We start from the raw sequence: 24000 nt of genomic DNA, 5'->3' as shown, positions 1-24000 counted from the left end.
CGGAAGGAAAACAGCAGAGAAACACTGAGCTGGTTCTGATCCAAACACTCTGGTTCTGATCCAAACAATCTTCTGTTTCTATTCGGATTAAAGTCCATTTAAATCTCCTTCCGGGGATCGATCGTAGGAGCGCGAAATAAAACCTGCTCGAAAATGATCACGTTACGCTCCAGAAATCTTCCGGTCCGGTTCTACCAGTTCTTTTCGTCAATATTACGGATCTGACTTTTGCACAGCTGGACCCACGGAACCGAGGTTCTGGTGGACCTCTCGGAGCCGAACTTCGCGTATGCACTCGGATACGTATAACGATCTTTAAAAGAAAAACGTGAGTCTTTTGTTCAACATCGTTTGTATTTGTGCCGTAAACACGTTTCTGGTCACCATGGTAACAGAGTTCTCATCGCGACCATCCTGGGTCTCCCCTCAGGTTCCGGGACCATGAGCACCTCCAGGCGCTGCCGGGCCTGCGGCGAGTCCGACATCGACGTGGACCAGGCTCGCGGCAGTGCCGTGTGCACCGGCTGCGGCTCGGTTCTGGAGGACAACATCATCGTGTCCGAGGTCCAGTTCGTGGAGGGCAGCGGGGGCGTGTCCAGCGCGGTGGGACAGTTCGTGTCTGCGGACGGTGAGGAGAAGTTTGTTCGTACCTGTGCTGTAGTGAGCAGCGGCGTCCTCTAGAGGGCGCAACAACATTAAGAACGAGATAAAACCATAAAACCTGGACAAGAATGAACTAGAAGAACCATATTCTACTTGAAGTCAAGTTATGTTTTCACACTTCAAACTGTTATATATTTACTTAATGAGGCCAAAGTTGTGATTATAAACAAAACATGAATTTATCTATTCAAGTATTAAAGAATTAAAGTATTTCCCGACAAAGATTATCAGTAAAATTAAATGTACGTCTCGACAGAAACACAGTCTGTTATAGTTCTGTAAATATAATATAATATAATATATACATGTGTAACATCTTCAAATCTAACACATTTTGAGGGAAGAAAAAGTGTTTTCTTCCCTCAAAAAGTCAATGCAAGTGTCCAGTGAACACAAACACACCAGACTTACACACTTACACAGATGTAAACAAACACACACACACACACACACACACACTATTACACAGGTGTACACAAGCTTATGCACACACACCACAACAAAACCACTTACACTTACCCAAAAACGCGCACACGTCACATAGATGTACACATACACACTCACTCTTACACAGGTGTACACACACCACAACACAACAAAAACACAAAGTCACATAGATGTACACACACACACACACTCATACACAGGTGTACACACACCATAACATAAGAAAACCACTTGCACAAATGTTCACACAAAACGTCGCATAGATGAACACACACAAACTCTTACACAGGTGTACACACAACACAACAAAACCACTTGCACAAATGTTTCCACAAAACGTCACATAGATGTACACACAAACCATTTACACAGATGTAAACACACTTTTACACAGGTGTACACACAACAGAACCACGTACACTCTACAAATGTTACTAACTTACTTACAAATGTACACACAAACACACAACGTCACATACATGTGCACACACCCACACACACCACTGGTTGTCTGGTTGGTTTGCTGGGCGGCAAAGCACGACGGAGGCCGTTAAGGTTGATTTTAGTCAAAATGAAAATGACACACATACTGAACTTGTTTATACAATGACACAATTATACACATTTACAAATACATTTGGGAAAAAAGAATTGTCTATAAATGAGTGAAAACCATGTTCTCACACAAGCGTGAGTGTGGAGGTTCTGACGGTCCTTGTGCATCAGGTCCTCTGAAGACGTCCCTGCTGGTCTCAGGCTTCCACACCAGCGTCGGGAAAGAGTCCAGGACACAGACGCTGCAGAAAGGTGACCCTGGACGTGGAGCGTCATAACTCGTGACTCACACACTCGTCCGCAGGCAAGCGTCAGATCCATAACCTGGGAAGTCAACTGCAGCTCAACCAGCACTGTCTGGACACGGCCTTCAACTTCTTCAAGATGGTCGTCAGCAAACATCTGACCAGAGGTCGCAAGATGGAGCACGTGATCGCAGCCTGTCTGTACCTGGTGTGTCGCACCGAGGGCACGCCCCGTATCCTAGCAACACCTGTGCGTGTGTGTGTGTGTGTACATCTGTTTAAGAGTGTGTGTGTGTGTGTACATCTGTTTAAGAGTGTGTGTGTACATCTGTTTAAGAGTGTGTGTGTGTGTACATCTGTTTAAGAGTGTGTGTGTACATCTGTTTAAGAGTGTGTGTGTGTACATCTGTTTAAAAGTGTGTGTGTGTGTACATCTGTTTAAGAGTGTGTGTGTGTGTGTACATCTGTTTAAGAGTGTGTGTGTGTGTGTGTGTACATCTGTTTAAGAGTGTGTGTGTACATCTGTTTAAGAGTGTGTGTGTGTGTGTACATCTGTTTAAGAGTGTGTGTGTGTGTACATCTGTTTAAGAGTGTGTGTGTACATCTGTTTAAGAGTGTGTGTGTACATCTGTTTAAGAGTGTGTGTGTGTACATCTGTTTAAGAGTGTGTGTGTGTGTGTGTGTACATCTGTTTAAGAGTGTGTGTGTGTACATCTGTTTAAGAGTGTGTGTTTGTGTGTACATCTGTGTAAGAGTGTGTGTGTGTACATCTGTTTAAGAGTGTGTGTGTACATCTGTGTAAGAGTGTGTGTGTGTACATCTGTTTAAGAGTGTGTGTGTTTGTGTGTACATCTGTTTAAGAGTGTGTGTGTGTGTGTACATCTATGTGATGTTGTTTGTGTGTACATCTGCGTAAGTGGTTTTGTTGTGTTGTGGTGTGTGTGTACATCTGTGTAAATGTTATGTGTTTGTGTGTGTACATCTATGTGATGTTTTGTGTGTCTACATCTGTACAAGTGCGTTTGTAGAGCTGTGTAAATGGTTTGTGTGTGTGTGTACATCTATGTAATGTTGTGTGTGTCTACATCTGTACAAGTGCGTTTGTAGAGCTGTGTAAATGGTTTGTGTGTGTGTGTACATCTATGTAATGTTGTGTGTGTCTACATCTGTACAAGTGCGTTTGTAGAGCTGTGTAAATGGTTTGTGTGTGTGTGTACATCTATGTAATGTTGTGTGTGTCTACATCTGTACAAGTGCGTTTGTAGAGCTGTGCAAATGGTGTGTGTGTGTACATCTATGTGTGTTTCTGTGTAAGTGTGTACATTTGTATAAGCGGTTTTGTTGTGGTGTATAAGTGTGTGTACATGTGTGTTTGTTTACATGTGTCCAGAGGTCTAGTGCACAACAGTGTGATAAGAGATTACGTCTCTCCTGTTCAACTTCTCTATGATCCTGTTGAACAAAGTAACTTATGTTTTGATATTTTCTGACATCAGTTCCATGAGATGTTTCTGTGGATCTGATCCAGGATCAATATGATGTCATCCTTCATGTCAGTCAGAAGTCAGATCAATATTTATTACACTTTACACTTTAAAACACTCAACTAGACCTTCTGTTATTATTAATATGTGATCATTAGTTTACATCATTTAACTGATTATCTTTGATTATCTTTTTATTTACACTTTTCCACACACTTTACACAAACACATGAAGAGAAACATGATGTTACTTTATTTAAAATAAACCAAAGCAAAACAAAAAACACAGATTTGTGACAAACTGTTAAAATGTTAAAAACAAATGTTCTTTCAAAACTGACGTCCATCATGTCATAAGAAAGTAAAGGAGCTTCATGTTGACAATGATATTAACGACTTAATTAATCAAAACATTCATTTAGTGCATATATTCATATTTAAATGAAGATCTCCTGCATATTAACTGGTCTCAGACCAGCGACCGGGAAAATGGCAGCAGTGTCCCAGTCTTATCAGTGACAGCAATGATATCACATGTCAAAACACTCAGTGTCACCTCTGGGATTTGAACCCAAGACCTCACGCACCAGGAGCGAAGATCTTACCACTGGACCAACAAACTATGGAACATAAACTGCAGTTTTTTTCCTATAGATTTAAAGTGATTTAGAAACTAGACAAATATGAACATAGTTTGACTCAGAATTATATTAAGACATGTTCCCTGTTTTCATAATGACATCCAGGATCAGTGAGTTTGTTCGATGAATATAAAACAAGTCCAGGATCACTTGGTGATCAAAGACCAGGACGAGCAGACATGGATTGATCAGGTGAAACAATCCTGGATCAACAAACACTTCTTCAACTGACCCTGAGATCTGTGATGCAACCAGAGCAACAAAACATCCCATAAGAACCTCTGAAGAACTCAAAGAATACATCAAACCTATGAAGAAAGAATAATACAATAAAACAGGAAACATTTCTTAATATAATTCTGAGTCAAACCATTTTTATACGTTTCTAAATCACTTTAAATCTATACGACAAATAATGCTTCATGTTTCAAGGCTCGATGGTCCAGTGGTACGATTGTTGCTCTTGGTGCGAGAGGTTTTGGGTTCAAATCCCAGAGGTGACATGAAATTTTAGTCTTTTGCACAATCTAGAGATTTGTCTACTGAAGGCTGTCAGTGATTTAACCAAGTTTTAGTCCTGACTTGTGATATAATAGTTACTGTCTTGAAGAAGAGCGCCCCCTACAGTGCCATCACTGATAGACTGGGACACTTGAGTTAAAAACGGCTGCACTGGTAAATAAATGTTATTTTTCATTGATTTGATTGAGTTGTTAATATCATTGTCAACATGAAGCTCCTTTACTTTCTTATGACATGTTGTTGTGTTTGTTTGTTTACACTGTTGGACTTTTGTTTTGAAAGATTTGTATTTAACATTTTTACAGTTTGTCACAAATCTGTTTTTTTTCTTTGGTTTATCCTTAAATAAAGTAACATCCTGTTACTCTTCGTGTATCTATATGTTTGTGTAAAGTCTGTGGAAAAGTGTGTACAATATGTGTTTGTTAACATCAGTGTAAGTGTGCGTGTGTACATGTGTTTTTGTGTGTACAATATGTGTTTGTTAACATCAGTGTAAGTGTGCGTGTGTACATGTGTTTTTGTGTGTACAATATGTGTTTGTTAACATCAGTGTAAGTGTGCGTGTGTACATGTGTTTTTGTGTGTACAATATGTGTTTGTTAACATCAGTGTAAGTGTGCGTGTGTACATGTGTTTTTGTGTGTGTACAATATGTGTTTGTTAACATCAGTGTAAGTGTGCGTGTGTACATGTGTTTTTGTGTGTGTACAATATGTGTTTGTTAACATCAGTGTAAGTGTGTGTGTGTACATGTGTTTTTGTGTGTACAATGTGTGTTTGTTAACATCAGTGTAAGTGTGCGTGTGTACATGTGTTTTTGTGTGTGTACAATGTGTTTGTTAACATCAGTGTAAGTGTGTGTGTGTGTGTACAATATGTGTTTGTTAACATCAGTGTAAGTGTGTGTGTGTACATGTGTTTTTGTGTGTACAATGTGTGTTTGTTAACATCAGTGTAAGTGTGTGTGTGTGTACATGTGTTTTTGTGTGTGTACAATATGTGTTTGTTAACATCAGTGTAAGTGTGTGTGTGTGTACATGTGTTTTTGTGTGTGTACAATATGTGTTTGTTAACATCAGTGTAAGTGTGTGTGTGTGTACATGTGTGTGTACAATATGTGTTTGTTAACATCAGTGTAAGCGTGTGTGTGTGTACATGTGTTTTTGTTAACATCAGTGTAAGTGTGTGTGTGTGTGTGTACATGTGTTTTTGTGTGTGTACAATGTGTTTGTTAACATCAGTGTAAGTGTGTGTGTACATGTGTTTTTGTGTGTGTACAATATGTGTTTGTTAACATCAGTGTAAGTGTGTGTGTGTGTACATGTGTGTGTACAATATGTGTTTGTTAACATCAGTGTAAGCGTGTGTGTGTGTACATGTGTTTTTGTTAACATCAGTGTAAGTGTGTGTGTGTGTGTACAATATGTGTTTGTTAACATCAGTGTAAGTGTGTGTGTGTACATGTGTTTTTGTGTGTGTACAATATGTGTTTGTTAACATCAGTGTAAGTGTGTGTGTGTGTACATGTGTTTTTGTGTGTGTACAATATGTGTTTGTTAACATCAGTGTAAGTGTGTGTGTGTGTACATGTGTGTGTACAATATGTGTTTGTTAACATCAGTGTAAGCGTGTGTGTGTGTACATGTGTTTTTGTTAACATCAGTGTAAGTGTGTGTGTGTGTGTGTACATGTGTTTTTGTGTGTGTACAATGTGTTTGTTAACATCAGTGTAAGTGTGTGTGTACATGTGTTTTTGTGTGTGTACAATATGTGTTTGTTAACATCAGTGTAAGTGTGTGTGTGTGTGTACATGTGTTTTTGTGTGTGTACAATATGTGTTTGTTAACATCAGTGTAAGTGTGTGTGTGTGTACATGTGTTTTTGTGTGTGTACAATATGTGTTTGTTTACATCTGTAAGTGTGTTTACTTCTGTGTGACGTTGTGTGTGTGTGTTAGTTTTTGTCCGAAGTGTGTACATCTGCCTAAGCATCGCTGTACTGTGTGTGTACTTCTGTGCACACGTGTATGTGTACATCCGTGCATCAGTGTGTGTGTTTCGATCCTTGTGTGTAACGCCTCCACCACGAGTCACTTTCCTGACGTACACAACAGACATGTTGTTGGACCTCAGTGACCTGCTGCAGGTGAGTGCAGCACCTTGATGATGTCATCAGACGGCGTCACGCTGCCGCTTGTGTTGCAGGTCAACGTCTACATCCTGGGAAAGACCTTCCTGCTGCTCGCCAGAGAACTGTGCATCAACGCCCCCGCCATCGGTGAGTGGCCTCCCTTCACGCTTCACCTCCTCCTCCACCTCCTTCTTCACCTCCTCCTCCACCTCCTCAGACCCGTGCCTCCTCATCCCTCGCTTCGCTCACCTGCTGGCGTTCGGAGGGAAGACTCACGACGTGTCCATGACGGCTCTCCGGCTGGTCCAGAGGATGAAGCGGGACTGGATGCACACGGGCCGCCGGCCCTCCGGACTCTGCGGCGCCGGTAACCCCCCCCCCCCGCCTCGTCGGGCTGCTTCTCTCGTTACCGTGGCAACGCGACTCACGCCCGTCCGTCTCCCCCGCAGCTCTCCTCATCGCCGCCCGCATGCACAAGTTCAACCTGACGGTGCAGGAGGTCATCACCGTGGTGAAGGTGTGTCAGGCCACGCTGAGGAAGAGGTGAGTCCCAGGAGACCCACCACAGAATCTCAGAGGGTGACCCCAGTACCCCCCTGCAGACTCACAGAGTTCGAGGACACGCCCACCAGTCACCTGACCATCGACGAGTTCATGAAGGTGGACCTGGAGCAGGAGTGCGACCCGCCGTCCTTCACGGCCTCTCAACAGAAGGCCAAGTTTCAGCAGGTCCCGCCCCCTTCCTTTGATTGGCCGCCCAAGATCTGTTGACCTCGTTTGACCTTCAACTCTCTTTACAGCTGGAACTGGAATTGTCACGAACGCTCAACGAGGTCGAAGGTCAGAGAATATTTTTAGCTTGTTGTGACGTCTTGATGACAGTTGTGTATGTGTCATGATAGTGTCGTCGTCCACCTGACGAGGCTTCATGAAGCTCCTTTAACCCGACGAGGCTTCATGAAGCTCCTTTAACCCGACGAGGCTTCATGAAGCTCCGTTAACCCGACGAGGCTTCATGAAGTTCCTTAACTGACGAGGCTTCATGAAGCTCCGTTAACCTGACAGACTTCATGAAGCTCCTTTAACCCGACGAGGCTTCATGAAGCTCCTTTAACTTGCCGAGGCTTCATGAAGCTTCATTAACCTGACGAGGCTTCATGAAGCTCCTTTAACCCGACGAGGCTTCATGAAGCTCCGTTAACCCGACGAGGCTTCATGAAGTTCCTTAACTGACGAGGCTTCATGAAGCTCCGTTAACCTGACAGACTTCATGAAGCTCCTTTAACCCGACGAGGCTTCATGAAGCTCCTTTAACTTGCCGAGGCTTCATGAAGCTTCATTAACCCGACGAGGCTTCATGAAGCTCCGTCCACCCGACGAGGCTTCATGAAGCTGCGTCCACCTGACGAGGCTTCATGAAGCTCCTTTAACCTGACGAGGCTTCATGAAGCTCCTTTAACCTGACGAGGCTTCATGAAGCTCCTTTAATTTGACGAGGCTTCATGAAGCTCCTTTAACCTGACGAGGCTCTTCAAACTGTATAAAGCTTCATGAAGCTTCAGTAAGTTTAACGAAGGTTGATAAAGCCCTGTATCATGAGTAGCCGACCGTAACTCACCTGCACAACACGCAGCATGTTGGACTTACTTACTGTGTGTCCTCAGGTGAGATCAACGTGTACCAGGAGGAGATCGAGTCAGAGTTGGTGAAATGTCGGCCGAAGCTTCACGGGATTTACGCCGCCTACGCCAGAGAGACCCGTGAGTCCAGGCCAGAGTCCTGCTGGATCCTGGAAGTGGTCCTGACCTTCCCGTCTCCCCCCTGCAGCAACTCCAGACATTCCTGATCCAGAAGAACCTCCTTCAGACCCAGAGGAGCCGCCATGCGAGGAACAAGCGCTGCAGGCAGCCGCCGATCAGCTGACCAAGGACTTCCTGAGTCAGGTGATCGAGGACCAGGTCAAAACGGGTCCGGCTGTACCAGACCCGGGCGCGGACGAGTCTCTCCTGGAAAAGCTGCCATCTGACGCCACGCTGGCCATCAAGGAGACTTTCCAGAGTTTCCACAGTCAAGAGTCGGACATCAAAGGTAAGCCTCGGCCTCTGACCCCCATCCTGACCCGAGTCCTGACCCCTTATGATGTAGCCGCAGACGAGCCGGACGGCGAGCTGAACCTGGACGGGATCGACGACCAGGAGATCAACAAGGTGACTATGACCGTCTGATGCAGGCGCGAGGAAGGTCTTCTGACGGGTTGTGGCTTCGCAGTACATCCTGAACGACAAGGAGGTCCAGGAGAAGACCAAGCTGTGGATGCAGCAGAACCAGGAGTTCCTGCAGGAGCAGAAAGGTCAGTGACCCCTCGTCATAGCCGTGACATCATCGTGACATCATCGTGACATCATCGTGACATCACTCTCTTCCAGACAAAGAAGAGCGGATCAAGAAAGAGAAGGAACAGGGAACGTACAAGGAGAAGGTCAGTCCTCCTCGTCGCCGTCCTCGTCCAGAACCTTGACCTCTGACCCCTCACCGCAGCCTCAGAAGAGCAAGAAGAAGAAGGAGAGTCTGGAGTCGTCGTCGGCGTCTGAAGCCATCGAGAAGATGCTGCAGAAGAAGAGGATCTCCAGCAAGATCAACTACCAGGTCCTCAAAGATCTGGGCGCCACGGCAACCACCTCCGACCCGCCCCCCAGCGCCGACCCGCCGCTCAAGGTCACCCGCAAGAGACCCAAGCGGCCGAAAAGAGCCAGCATCAGCGACAAGGTGGAGCTGAGCATGAGCCAGGAGAGGAAGAGGTGAGTCCGCTTGACCCGGTTCCGCCGCCGGCGCTGACGTCCGTCTCTCCTCCGACAGGCTCCGCCCCTTCTTCTCTTTAGCCGCCTCGCGGAAGCTCAGCACCACCCCGGTGAGGTCGTGCCCCGCCGTCACCGCCAAGGAGGTCCAGGAGCCCGTCCCCATGACGACCGAGGCCACGGTCCCGGGTCCAGAACCGGGCAACGACGACACCGCCCCCGCCATCGTGGAGGAGGAGGACCCGGCGGAGGAGGAGGAGGACGAGGAGGACGAGTGCGTCAGTGCGCTGCAGCTGGTCGGAGGTTCGTTCGCACGAGGTCTTGAAGAACCCGTTGATCCCGATCTCATGGTTGGTTCTGTCGGGTTCTTAGATTACGGCTGCGCGGGAGACGAAGAGGAGGAGGTCTTCTGATCGCCTGGTCGACGAGGCTCCATGAAGCTTCATGAAGTCTCGTCTAAAGGTGGTGGCGCCATCTGGTGGGTTCTGACGTGAAGCTTCAGTCAAGAGACGAGCAGGTCTCGGTTCTGGAACGACTCGAGTGAAGAACCCGGACGAGGACCGAGAAGAACTTCGGAGTCACCAGTTAGTTGAATGAATTGTTTGGTGTTCCTCAGCCAGAGTAGCAACAGTCTCTGTGGGTCCGGGACACGGTTCCAGCAGGTCTGGAGGTCTTTTATCGTGAACCCCCGACCCAGACTCACGGGTCTCTGACTCCCGGGTCTCTGGCTCACGGGTCTCTGACTCACGGGTCTCTGACTCCCGGGTCTCTGACTCCCGGGTCTCTGACTCACGGGTCACTGACTCCCGGGTCTCTGACTCCCGGGTCTCTGACTCACGGGTCTCTGGCTCACGGGTCTCTGACTCCCGGGTCTCTGACTCCCGGGTCTCTGACTCACGGGTCACTGACTCACGGGTCTCTGACTCACGGGTCTCTGACTCACGGGTCTCTGACTCACGGGTCTCTGACTCACGGGTCTCTGACTCACTGGTCACTGACTCCCGAGTCACTGACTCACGAATCACTGACTCACGAATCACTGACTCACGGGTCTCTGACTCACGGGTCACTGACTCACGGGTCACTGACTCACGGGTCACTGACTCACGGGTCACTGACTCACGGGTCACTGACTCACGGGTCACTGACTCACGGGTCTCTGACTCACGGGTCTCTGACTCACGGGTCTCTGACTCACGGGTCTCTGACTCCCGGGTCTCTGACTCCCGGGTCTCTGACTCCCGGGTCTCTGACTCCCGGGTCTCTGACTCACGGGTCTCTGACTCCCGTCACGGGTCTCTGACTCACGGGTCTCTGACTCACGGGTCTCTGACTCACGGGTCTCTGACTCACGGGTCTCTGACTCCCGGGTCACTGACTCACGGGTCACTGACTCACGGGTCTCTGACTCACGGGTCACTGACTCCCGGGTCTCTGACTCCCGGGTCACTGACTCCCGGGTCACTGACTCACGGGTCTCTGACTCACGGGTCACTGTCTCCCGGGTCTCTGACTCCCGGGTCACTGACTCCCGGGTCTCTGACTCACGGGTCTCTGACTCCGGGGTCTCTGACTCACGGGTCTCTGACTCACGGGTCTCTGACTCACGGGTCTCTGACTCACGGGTCACTCTGACTCCCGAATCACTGACTCACAGGTCTCTGACTCCCGGGTCTCTGACTCACGGGTCTCTGACTCACAGGTCTCTGACTCCCGGGTCTCTGACTCACGGGTCACTCTGACTCCCGAATCACTGACTCACAGGTCTCTGACTCCCGGGTCTCTGACTCACGGGTCTCTGACTCCCGGGTCTCTGACTCACGGGTCTCTGACTCACGGGTCTCTGACTCACGGGTCTCTGACTCACGGGTCTCTGACTCACGGTGCTGAACTCGTAAATGTATTTTCTGTAAATATATTTTTGTACATTAAACACGTTCTCACACGGTTTCGTTTTTTTTTTTTTATCGTCAGCAGATTAGTAACAAAATAATTCTCAAAAAATGCGCTGAAACATTATGACCACCTGCCTGTCATCGCGTATCAAGTATTAAAATGTGTTTTTATGGAGTTTAAATAATAAATACATCGACAAAAGAAACATAAATACGATATTTTTTTAACTCATGTTGGTGCAGTCCTAGTTTACCACCACCTGGGGGCGCCATTGTTGCCAAAATACTTTTCTCACAGCAAAACCTTTGGATTAGTAAAAATAAAACACTAAGAATCAGTAGAAAGTTCACAGTTAATCTTTTTTCAGCAGCAAATGTTCGAGACGAACTACACGATGCGAGTCAGCTGGTCATAATGTTACGGCGCTGTTGTAAAAATTCAGTTTTAGACTCGAGTCACGTGTGTTCTGGTGTCAGGATGTAAACGTCCTTTTGAAATGTGTAACACGTGCACCTTCACACACTGGACTGCGGGGGGCGCTGTTCGCACATTCATTCAGTCCCAAGAAGAAAAAAAATACTTAGACGACAACAGAGAGGAGTGTGTGTGTGTGTGTGTGAGACAAGTGTGTGTGGGTCAGTCTGGTCCAGAATCCAGGTCCATGTCTTAGCACTCACTGGTGACCCCAGAGTTCTGGAGGGTCTGAGGTTCGAGCGCCGACGTCTCGTCGTCTTTAGTAAGAGAAGAAGAATCTTTGGCTGTTGATCCACAGACGCTGTTGAGCAACGATCGGACCAGGAGTCTGTGGAGGAAATCAAACTGTGTGTGTTTGTACGTTTGTGTGCATACGAGTGTGTATATGTTTGTTTGTACGTTTGTGTGCATACGAGTGTGTATATGTTTATTTGTATGTTTGTGTGCATACGAGTGTGTATATGTTTGTTTGTACGTTTGTGTGCATACGAGTGTGTATATGTTTATTTGTACGTTTGTGTGCATACGAGTGTGTATATGTTTGTTTGTACGTTTGTGTGCATACGAGTGTGTATATGTTTGTTTGTACGTTTGTGTGCATACGAGTGTGTATATGTTTATTTGTACGTTTGTGTGCATACGAGTGTGTATATGTTTGTTTGTATGTTTGTGTGCATACGAGTGTGTATATGTTTGTTTGTACGTTTGTGTGCATACGAGTGTGTATATGTTTATTTGTACGTTTGTGTGCATACGAGTGTGTATATGTTTATTTGTATGTTTGTGTGCATACGAGTGTGTATATGTTTATTTGTATGTTTGTGTGCATACGAGTGTGTATATGTTTATTTGTACGTTTGTGTGCATACGAGTGTGTATATGTTTATTTGTACGTTTGTGTGCATACGAGTGTGTATATGTTTATTTGTATGTTTGTGTGCATACGAGTGTGTATATGTTTATTTGTATGTTTGTGTGCATACGAGTGTGTATATGTTTATTTGTACGTTTGTGTGCATACGAGTGTGTATATGTTTATTTGTACGTTTGTGTGCATACGAGTGTGTATATGTTTATTTGTACGTTTGTGTGCATACGAGTGTGTATATGTTTATTTGTATGTTTGTGTGCATACGAGTGTGTATATGTTTATTTGTATGTTTGTGTGCATACGAGTGTGTATATGTTTATTTGTACGTTTGTGTGCATACGAGTGTGTATATGTTTATTTGTACGTTTGTGTTCATACGAGTGTGTATATGTTTATTTGTACGTTTGTGTTCATACGAGTGTGTATATTTTTGTTTGTATGTTTGTGTGCATACGAGTGTGTATATGTTTGTTCGTACGTTTGTGTGCATACGAGTGTGTATATGTTTATTTGTACGTTTGTGTGCATACGAGTGTGTATATGTTTATTTGTATGTTTGTGTGCATACGAGTGTGTATATGTTTATTTGTATGTTTGTGTGCATACGAGTGTGTATATGTTTATTTGTATGTTTGTGTGCATACGAGTGTGTATATGTTTATTTGTATGTTTGTGTGCATACGAGTGTGTATATGTTTATTTGTACGTTTGTGTGCATACGAGTGTGTATATGTTTATTTGTACGTTTGTGTTCATACGAGTGTGTATATGTTTATTTGTACGTTTGTGTTCATACGAGTGTGTATATTTTTGTTTGTATGTTTGTGTGCATACGAGTGTGTATATGTTTGTTCGTACGTTTGTGTGCATACGAGTGTGTATATGTTTATTTGTACGTTTGTGTGCATACGAGTGTGTATATGTTTGTTTGTACGTTTGTGTGCATACGAGTGTGTATATGTTTGTTTGTACGTTTGTGTGCATACGAGTGTGTATATGTTTGTTTGTACGTTTGTGTGCATACGAGTGTGTATATGTTTATTTGTACGTTTGTGTGCATACGAGTGTGTATATGTTTGTTTGTATGTTTGTGTGCATACGAGTGTGTATATGTTTGTTTGTACGTTTGTGTGCATACGAGTGTGTATATGTTTATTTGTACGTTTGTGTGCATACGAGTGTGTATATGTTTATTTGTATGTTTGTGTGCATACGAGTGTGTATATGTTTATTTGTACGTTTGTGTGCATACGAGTGTGTATATGTTTATTTGTACGTTTGTGTGCATACGAGTGTGTATATGTTTATTTGTATGTTTGTGTGCATACGAGTGTGTATATGTTTATTTGTATGTTTGTGTGCATACGAGTGTGTATATGTTTATTTGTACGTTTGTGTGCATACGAGTGTGTATATGTTTATTTGTACGTTTGTGTGCATACGAGTGTGTATATGTTTATTTGTACGTTTGTGTGCATACGAGTGTGTATATGTTTATTTGTATGTTTGTGTGCATACGAGTGTGTATATGTTTATTTGTATGTTTGTGTGCATACGAGTGTGTATATGTTTATTTGTACGTTTGTGTGCATACGAGTGTGTATATGTTTATTTGTACGTTTGTGTTCATACGAGTGTGTATATGTTTATTTGTACGTTTGTGTTCATACGAGTGTGTATATTTTTGTTTGTATGTTTGTGTGCATACGAGTGTGTATATGTTTGTTCGTACGTTTGTGTGCATACGAGTGTGTATATGTTTATTTGTACGTTTGTGTGCATACGAGTGTGTATATGTTTATTTGTATGTTTGTGTGCATACGAGTGTGTATATGTTTATTTGTATGTTTGTGTGCATACGAGTGTGTATATGTTTATTTGTATGTTTGTGTGCATACGAGTGTGTATATGTTTATTTGTACGTTTGTGTGCATACGAGTGTGTATATGTTTATTTGTACGTTTGTGTTCATACGAGTGTGTATATGTTTATTTGTACGTTTGTGTTCATACGAGTGTGTATATTTTTGTTTGTATGTTTGTGTGCATACGAGTGTGTATATGTTTGTTCGTACGTTTGTGTGCATACGAGTGTGTATATGTTTATTTGTACGTTTGTGTGCATACGAGTGTGTATATGTTTGTTTGTACGTTTGTGTGCATACGAGTGTGTATATGTTTGTTTGTACGTTTGTGTGCATACGAGTGTGTATATGTTTGTTTGTACGTTTGTGTGCATACGAGTGTGTATATGTTTGTTTGTACGTTTGTGTGCATACGAGTGTGTATATGTTTGTTTGTACGTTTGTGTGCATACGAGTGTGTATATGTTTGTTTGTACGTTTGTGTGTATACGAGTGTGTATATGTTTGTTTGTATGTTTGTGTGCATACGAGTGTGTATATGTTTGTTTGTACGTTTGTGTGCATACGAGTGTGTATATGTTTGTTTGTACGTTTGTGTGCATACGAGTGTGTATATGTTTATTGTACGTTTGTGTGCATACGAGTGTGTATATGTTTATTGTACGTTTGTGTGCATACGAGTGTGTATATGTTTATTTGTATGTTTGTGTGCATACGAGTGTGTATATACAGTACATATGTATCTGAGTAAATGTGTGTATCTATATGCGTGCATTGTGTGTGTATACAAGTGTGTATATGTATATGTATACAAGTGTTTGTGTGTGTGTGTGTGTGTGTGTGTGTGTACAATTGTGTACCTGGGTATGTGTGTATAAACAAGTGTGTGTGTGTCCTATCGAAGTGTGTACCTGCGAACACAGTGTGTACAAGTATGCGTTTATGTGTGTAAAAGTATGTACATGTGGATGTTTTTGTGTACACAAGTGTGCGTGTGTACAAGTGTGTAACCTGGGTATATGTGTGTACACAAGTGTGTGTGTATACAAGTGTGTACAGTATAAGCGTGTGTACAAGTGTGCACCTGATTATGTCTATATGTGTGTACAGTATACGTGTGTATAAACATGTGTACCTGGGTATACGTGTGTACAAAAGTGTTTGTGTGTGTGTGTATATGACTGTGTACAGTATAAGTGTGTATAAACGTGTGTACCTGGGTATACGTGTGTACACAAGTGTGTGTGTGTGTGTGTGTGTGTGTGTGTGTGTGTGTGTGTGTGTGTGTGTGTGTGTGTGTGTGTGTGTGTGTGTGTGTGTGTGTGTGTGTGTGTGTGTGTGTGTGTGTGTGTGTACCTGGGTGTGAGGGCAGCAGCAGTGGTCAGCACACACACCAGGTAGAAGAGTGAGCGGCTCATGCTGAGGGTCTCGACGCCCACAGGGTTGGTGGGGGGGCTGCAGGTCACACACACCAGGCTGAAGAGCAGCACGAAGCAGAAGTAGGACGCTGCACTGAGGACCAGAACCATCATGTGGATCCAGGTCTGAGGAGGGGGGGCACAGGTGAGCCTCATGGTCGACACACAGTCACGAGATGTTCCCCCACCAGAGTGTGGCTCTCCAGGACCTGGTGCAGCAGGATGACGAGCAGAGCCGAGGCGTTGACGGGAGAACCGAAGGTCAGAACCGCCACGTCCGAGCCCGAGTACACCTGCGACCCAGAGAGTGGTTACCATGGCGACTAGCTTTTATTAGCTTTTAGCATTCACTAACATACAGCTTACAATAGCATGACGCATTTATGAGCAAGTATGGTGTTAGCATGGAGCTAACATGAGCAAGCATTGTACATTCAGCATGTATTTTATAGATGCATGAAGCACACGTTAGCATGAATTGAACATTAGCATTTAGCATGTATTGACCTGTAGCTTATATTAGTATTTAGCATCATTTGTATATAGCTGTCATTAGCATGTGGCTAACATTAATATGAAACAGGCATTTGTATGTAGCTGACATTAGCATTTAGCTAACATTTAGCATGTCGCTAACATTAATATGAAACAGGCATTTGTATGTAGCTGACATTAGCATGTAGCTTACATTTAGCATGTCGCTAAAATTAGTATGAAACAGGCATTTGTATGTAGCTGACATTAGCATGTAGCTAACATTTAGCATGTAGCTAACATTAGTATGAAACAGGAATTTGTATGTAGCTAACTTTAGCATGAAGTATTCATGGTATGTAGCTTACTTGAGCACATTGCTTATATTAGCGTTTAGCTTATATTAGCATGTAGCTTATATTAATACATGGGTTATGTTAGCTAAAGCATTCATTGGTATGTAGCCAAGGTTAGCATGCAGCTTACATTGCCATGTAGCTTAAATAAGCACTCATCTTATATTAGCATGTAGCTTATTTTAGCATATAGCTTAAATTGGCATTTAGCTTATCTTAGCATGTAGCTAATATTAGCATGCAGTCAATATTTTTAAGAGTGGGAGGAAACCAGAGCATTGATAGAAGTTAAGATACTCACGAAGTAAGGCACGAAGAAACAAACAAGACTTTGGTAAAAAGCGTCCAAGACTGTGACCCAGAAGACAAGAAGATCCTGGGCCTGAGGGAGGAGGTGAGTGTGGTTAGCTGAGTGTGTGTGTGTGTGTGTGTGTGTGTGTGTGTGTGTGTGTGTGTGTGTGTGTGTGTGTGTGTGTGTGTGTGTGTGTGTGTGTGTGTGTGTGTGTGTGTGTGTGCGTGTACGTGTACGTGTGCGTGTGCGTGTGCGTGTGTGTGTGTGACCTTGGAGGTGTGTGTGTTCCGGTACAGCTCGGGTCGCTCCGTGAGAAGGTCTTCGTCGGCGTCCTTGTCCAGGACGCCGTAGATGATGGGAGGGACGGAGGTGAAGAACAGGTTGAAGAAGATCAGAACCCAGGAGTTGGTCATGACGGCGCCAGAGAAGCCACAGAAGAACTGGTACCAGAACAGCAGGTTGACGTACATCTGGTTCCGAAGAGATTCTCTTTTTTAAGACGGGTTGCAACATTCGACAGCAGGTGGCGCCGCAGCGCCGCTCACCACATTCTTGTAGATGAAGTAGAGGATCATGTGGCGCAGGCGGGAGTAGCACCAGCGCCCGTGGACCAGCAGCAGGCGGCTCAGGTGCCGGAACCTCGAGATGGCGAAGTCGCTGGACATCACGGCCTGGAGGGACGTAGACAAGAGTGAGACCAGGAGACCAGGAGACCGTGGTCCAGGGGTCAGACCCGGTACCTGCATGCCCTCCTGACCCGAGATCCCGACACCCACGTCGGCCACCTGGATCATGCTCACGTCGTTGGCTCCGTCCCCTGAGAGAAGACCACCACACGTCATCGCCGCTCTGGACTGACCACACCCACCACTCACCGATGGAGAGGGTCATGACCTTCAGGTGGTCCCGGACCAGCCGGACCACCTGACTCTTCTGCAGCGGAGTGGACCGGCAGCATATGACGGCCCTGCAGCGGCGGCCCAGTTCCAGGAAGCTGCTCTGGAGCTCCTGCTGGAGGGCCCAGCCCAGCGTGCGTCCGTCGATCACCAGGATGAAGCCCGGCGCTCCGGCGCTGGAGGCCCGCGGGACGTCCACCAGACCCTCGTCCACCTCCCGCAGGAGCTGGTCCAGAAACACAGAACACGCTTCCTGTGGAGAAACAGCCGAGTGACCACCAGGGGTTCTTCTGACCCGGGTCTTGACTCTCACCCGGCTGCCACAGTTGGCCGTCAGCAGTCGGTCTCTGGGTCGCACGAGTCTGCAGGCGTAGGCGATGTTGACGGCAGTTTCCTGCTTGTCTCCGGTCAGAACCCAGACCCTGATGCCTGCTCTCTGGAGAGCCTCGATGGTCTCTGGAACCTCGTCCTGCAGCCGGTCCATGATCCCCGTGCTGCCTGTGAGGCAACAGAGTCTTCACGACACTGTGTGTGTCTGAGTGCACTCAACCTTTGTGTGTTTCTAGTTTTTGTTTGTGTGTGCTTGTGTGTGTTTCTAGTGTTTGTGTGTGTCTGGGTGCACTCAACCTTTGTGTGTTTCTAGTTTTTGTGTGTGTGTGCTTGTGTGTGTTTCTAGTGTTTGTGTGTGTCTGGGTGCACTCAACCTTTGTGTGTTTCTAGTTTTTGTTTGTGTGTGCTTGTGTGTGTTTCTAGTGTTTGTGTGAGTCTAGTGTTTGTTTGTGTGTTTCTAGTGTTTGTGTGTGTCTGGGTGCACTCAACCTTTGTGTGTTTTTAGTTTTTGTGTGTGTGTGCTTGTGTGTGTTTCTAGTGTTTGTGTGTGTCTAGGTGCACTCAACCTTTGTGTGTTTTTAGTTTTTGTTTGTGTGTGCTTGTGTGTGTTTCTAGTGTTTGTGTGAGTCTAGTGTTTGTTTGTGTGTTTCTAGTGTTTGTGTGTGTCTGGGTGCACTCAACCTTTGTGTGTTTCTAGTTTTTGTGTGTGTGTGCTTGTGTGTGTTTCTAGTGTTTGTGTGAGTCTAGTGTTTGTTTGTGTGTTTCTAGTGTTTGTGTGTGTCTGGGTGCACTCAACCTTTGTGTGTTTTTAGTGTTTGTTTGTATGTGTGTGTGTGTTTGTAGTGTTTGTTAGTTTCTAGTGTTTGGGTGTTTCTAGTGTTTGTGTGTGTCTGAGTGCACTCAACCTTTGTGTGTTTCTAGTTTGTGTTTGTGTGTGCTTGTGTGTGTTTCTAGTGTTTGTGTGAGTCTAGTGTTTGTTTGTGTGTTTCTAGTGTTTGTGTGTCTGGGTGCACTCAACCTTTGTGTGTTTTTAGTTTTTGTGTGTGTGTGCTTGTGTGTGTTTCTAGTGTTTGTGTGTGTCTGGGTGCACTGAACCTTTGTGTGTTTTTAGTGTTTGTTTGTATGTGTGTTTCTAGTGTGTTTGTGCGTTTCTAGTGTTGTTGTATGTGTGTGTGTGTTTCTAGTGTTTGTTAGTTTCTATTGTTTCTGTGTTTCTAGTGTTTGTTTGTGTGTGTTTCTAGTGTGTTTGTGCGTTTCTAGTGTTGTTGTATGTGTGTGTGTGTTTCTAGTGTTTGTTTGTGTGTTTCTAGTGTTTGTTTGTGTGTTTCTAGTGTTTGTGCATTTCTAGTGTTTGTTTGTCTGTGTTTCTAGTGTTTGTGTGTTTCTAGTGTTTCTTTGTGTGTGTCTTTGTGCGTTTCTAGATGTTTGTGTCTGTGTGTTTCTAGTGTTTGTTTGTTTGTGTATCTCTAGTGTTTGTGTGTTTCTAGTGGGGTATTTGTGTGTGTGTCTGTGTGTGTTTCTAGGTGTTTGTGTGTGTGTGTGTTTATATGTGTGTATGTGAGTGCACTCAACTTTTGTGTGTGTTTCTAGTGTTTGTTTGTGTGTGTTTCTAGTGTATGTTTCTAGGTGATGGTTTGTATGCGTCTCTAGTGTTTGTGTGTTCCTAGTGTTTGTTTGTTTGAGTGCGCTCAATGTTTGTGTGTGTTTCTAGTGTTTGTTTGTGTGTGTTTCTAGTGTTGTTGTATGTGTATGTGTGTTTCTAGTGTTGTTGTATGTGTATGTGTTTCTAGTGTTTTTGTGTGTGTGAGTGTGTTTCTAGTGTTTGTTTGTTTGTGTTTTTTAGTGTTTGTGTGTTTCTAGTGGGGTATTTGTGTGTGTGTGTCTGTGTGTGTTTCTAGGTGTTTGTGTGTGTGTGAGTGTGTTTCTAGTGTTTGTTTGTTTGTGTTTTTTAGTGTTTGTGTGTTTCTAGTGGGGTATTTGTGTGTGTGTCTGTGTGTGTTTCTAGGTGTTTGTGTGTGTGTGTGTTTATATGTGTGTATGTGAGTGCACTCAACTTTTGTGTGTGTTTCTAGTGTTTGTTTGTGTGTGTTTCTAGTGTATGTTTCTAGGTGATGGTTTGTATGCGTCTCTAGTGTTTGTGTGTTCCTAGTGTTTGTTTGTTTGAGTGCGCTCAATGTTTGTGTGTGTTTCTAGTGTTTGTTTGTGTGTGTTTCTAGTGTTGTTGTATGTGTATGTGTGTTTCTAGTGTTGTTGTATGTGTATGTGTTTCTAGTGTTTTTGTGTGTGTGAGTGTGTTTCTAGTGTTTGTTTGTTTGTGTTTTTTAGTGTTTGTGTGTTTCTAGTGGGGTATTTGTGTGTGTGTGTCTGTGTGTGTTTCTAGGTGTTTGTGTGTGTGTGAGTGTGTTTCTAGTGTTTGTTTGTTTGTGTTTTTTAGTGTTTGTGTGTTTCTAGTGGGGTATTTGTGTGTGTGTCTGTGTGTGTTTCTAGGTGTTTGTGTGTGTGTGTGTTTCTATGTGTGTATGTGAGTGCACTCAACCTTTGTGTGTGTTTCTAGTGTTTGTTTGTGTGTGTTTCTAGTGTATGTTTCTAGGTGATGGTTTGTATGCGTCTCTAGTGTTTGTGTGTTTCTAGTGTTTGTTAGAGTGCGCTCAACGTTTGTGTGTGTTTCTAGTGTTTGTTTGTGTGTGTTTCTAGTGTGTTTGTGCATTTCTAGTGTTGTTGTATGTGTATGTGTGTTCTAGTGTTTTTGTGTGTGAGTGTGTTTCTAGTGTTTAAGTGTGTTTGTGCGTTTCTAATGTGTGTGTGTGTTTCTAGTTTTTGTGTGTTTCTAGTGTTGTCTGTGTGTCTGGTGTGTGTGTCAGTTACTATTGTTTTTGTGTGCATTTTGTCTGTGTTTCGAGTGTGTGTGTGTATACATTTGTGTTTGTTTATTAGTGTATGTGCATATGCCTTTGTGTATTTCTTTAGTGTGTGTGAATAATACCCAGCAGGCTCAGGTGTGTCTCTAGTCTCTCTGCAGACTCCAGCAGCAGCTGCTCTCGGTTCTCGATGCTCTTTTCTGCCTGAAGTTGTTTCTCCAGCCAGAGCTCGTACTGTTTCTCATCCAGAACCTGCTCAGTAGAGTCTAGAGTCACACACACTCTAGTGTGACACACACACTCTAGTGTGACACACACACTCTAGTGTGACACACACACTCTACGTAATAAGTACTGGACAATACTACACATATATACGTGTTACTACACTATCACAACACCAGAGTCAAGTACTGGACAATACTACACATATATACTTGTTACTACACTATCACAACACCAGAGTCAAGTACTGGACAATACTACACATATATACGTGTTACTACACTATCACAACACCAGAGTCAAGTACTGGACAATACTACACATATATACGTGTTACTACACTATCACAACACCAGAGTCAAGTACTGGACAATACTACACATATATACTTGTTACTACACTATCACAACACCAGAGTCAAGTACTGGACAATACTACACATATATACTTGTTACTACACTATCACAACACCAGAGTCAAGTACTCAACAATACTACACATATATACTTGTTACTACACTATCACAACACCAGAGTCAAGTACTCAACAATACTACACATATATACTTGTTACTACACTATCACAACACCAGAGTCAAGTACTGGACAATACTACACATATATACTTGTTACTACACTATCACAACACCAGAGTCAAGTACTGGACAATACTACACATATATACGTGTTACTACACTATCACAACACCAGAGTCAAGTACTGGACAATACTACACATATATACGTGTTACTACACTATCACAACACCAGAGTCAAGTACTGGACAATACTACACATATATACGTGTTACTACACTATAACAACACCAGAGTCAAGTACTGGACAATACTACACATATATACTTGTTACTACACTATCACAACACCAGAGTCAAGTACTGGACAATACTACACATATATACTTGTTACTACACTATCACAACACCAGAGTCAAGTACTCAACAATACTACACATATATACTTGTTACTACACTATCACAACACCAGAGTCAAGTACTCAACAATACTACACATATATACTTGTTACTACACTATCACAACACCAGAGTCAAGTACTGGACAATACTACACATATATACGTGTTACTACACTATCACAACACCAGAGTCAAGTACTGGACAATACTACACATATATACGTGTTACTACACTATCACAACACCAGAGTCAAGTACTGGACAATACTACACATATATACGTGTTACTACACTATCACAACACCAGAGTCAAGTACTCAACAATACTACACATATATACTTGTTACTACACTATCACAACACCAGAGTCAAGTACTGGACAATACTACACATATATACTTGTTACTACACTATCACAACACCAGAGTCAAGTACTCAACAATACTACACATATATACTTGTTACTACACTATCACAACACCAGAGTCAAGTACTCAACAATACTACACATATATACTTGTTACTACACTATCACAACACCAGAGTCAAGTACTGGACAATACTACACATATATACTTGTTACTACACTATCACAACACCAGAGTCAAGTACTGGACAATACTACACATATATACTTGTTACTACACTATCACAACACCAGAGTCAAGTACTGGACAATACTACACATATATACGTGTTACTACACTATCACAACACCAGAGTCAAGTACTGGACAATACTACACATATATACGTGTTACTACACTATCACAACACCAGAGTCAAGTACTGGACAATACTACACATATATACGTGTTACTACACTATCACAACATCAGAGTCAAGTACTGGACAATACTACACATATATACTTGTAACTACACTATCACAACACCAGAGTCAAGTACTGGACAATACTACACATATATACTTGTTACTACACTATCACAACACCAGAGTCAAGTACTCAACAATACTACACATATATACTTGTTACTACACTATCACAACACCAGAGTCAAGTACTGGACAATACTGCACATATATACTTGTTACTACACTATCACAACACCAGAGTCAAGTACTGGACAATACTACACATATATACGTGTTACTACACTATCACAACACCAGAGTCAAGTACTGGACAATACTACACATATATACGTGTTACTACACTATCACAACACCAGAGTCAAGTACTCAACAATACTACACATATATACTTGTTACTACACTATCACAACACCAGAGTCAAGTACTGGACAATACTACACATATATACTTGTTACTACACTATCACAACACCAGAGTCAAGTACTCAACAATACTACACATATATACTTGTTACTACACTATCACAACACCAGAGTCAAGTACTGGACAATACTACACATATATACTTGTTACTACACTATCACAACACCAGAGTCAAGTACTGGACAATACTACACATATATACTTGTTACTACACTATCACAACACCAGAGTCAAGTACTGGATAATACTACACATATATCCTTGTTACTACACTATCACAACACCAGAGTCAAGTACTGGACAATACTACACATATATCCTTGTTACTACACTATCACAACACCAGAGTCAAGTACTGGACAATACTA

The 24000-nt window shown here is 43.5% G+C and overlaps 3 protein-coding genes across 4 annotated transcripts in view; 1 reads left to right on the top strand and 2 right to left on the bottom strand.

Moving 5' to 3' along the window:
* Positions 1-8: 8 nt before the first annotated feature.
* Positions 9-10037, top strand: LOC148076230 (transcription factor IIIB 90 kDa subunit-like). The gene is made up of 18 exons (XM_087793424.1): positions 9-328; positions 431-628; positions 1837-1917; positions 1970-2143; positions 6674-6705; positions 6765-6837; positions 6908-7057; positions 7140-7233; positions 7293-7419; positions 7491-7530; positions 8355-8450; positions 8518-8778; positions 8836-8897; positions 8959-9040; positions 9117-9169; positions 9229-9488; positions 9547-9788; positions 9858-10037. Exons 2-18 carry the CDS (start codon positions 442-444, stop codon positions 9896-9898), a joined length of 2055 nt encoding a protein of 684 aa, XP_087649550.1. The 5' UTR covers positions 9-328; positions 431-441; the 3' UTR covers positions 9899-10037.
* Positions 10038-10056: 19 nt separating this feature from the next.
* LOC148076229 (uncharacterized) lies at positions 10057-11653 on the bottom strand. The gene is made up of 2 exons (XM_087793139.1): positions 11635-11653; positions 10057-10764 (listed from the first exon to the last, which is right to left on the bottom strand). Exons 1-2 carry the CDS (start codon positions 11651-11653, stop codon positions 10064-10066), a joined length of 720 nt encoding a protein of 239 aa, XP_087649265.1. The 3' UTR covers positions 10057-10063.
* The window catches only part of atp10d (ATPase phospholipid transporting 10D), a 46886-nt gene continuing 34319 nt past the window's right edge, over positions 11434-24000 (bottom strand). For both annotated transcript variants that reach the window (XM_087793082.1, XM_087793083.1), the window contains exons 13-22: positions 21340-21466; positions 18340-18524; positions 18006-18279; positions 17871-17947; positions 17676-17801; positions 17400-17600; positions 17140-17220; positions 16197-16301; positions 15947-16134; positions 11434-12183 (exon numbers count right to left, since the gene is read on the bottom strand). In XM_087793082.1, coding sequence (XP_087649208.1) covers positions 12048-12183; positions 15947-16134; positions 16197-16301; positions 17140-17220; positions 17400-17600; positions 17676-17801; positions 17871-17947; positions 18006-18279; positions 18340-18524; positions 21340-21466 — 1500 coding nt within the window. In that variant the 3' untranslated portion in view covers positions 11434-12047. The remainder of the gene's footprint in view (positions 12184-15946; positions 16135-16196; positions 16302-17139; positions 17221-17399; positions 17601-17675; positions 17802-17870; positions 17948-18005; positions 18280-18339; positions 18525-21339; positions 21467-24000) is intronic.

This window comes from Callionymus lyra, chromosome 6 (assembly GCF_982586985.1).
Source record: "Callionymus lyra chromosome 6, fCalLyr1.hap1.1, whole genome shotgun sequence".
NCBI lineage: Eukaryota > Metazoa > Chordata > Actinopteri > Syngnathiformes > Callionymidae > Callionymus > Callionymus lyra.
The sequence above is the reverse complement of the archived record's forward strand: the minus strand, read 5'-3'. Positions and strand labels throughout refer to the sequence as shown.

Bases quoted from the DNA above. Each gene is read 5' to 3' on its own strand.
- LOC148076230 (XM_087793424.1), top strand. From the start codon at position 442: ATGAGCACCTCCAGGCGCTGCCGGGCCTGCGGCGAGTCCGACATCGAC. The intron at 6,706-6,764 runs GTGAGTGCAGCA...CTTGTGTTGCAG, and splicing joins ACCTCAGTGACCTGCTGCAG to GTCAACGTCTACATCCTGGG. The intron at 9,041-9,116 runs GTCAGTGACCCC...ACTCTCTTCCAG, and splicing joins GTTCCTGCAGGAGCAGAAAG to ACAAAGAAGAGCGGATCAAG.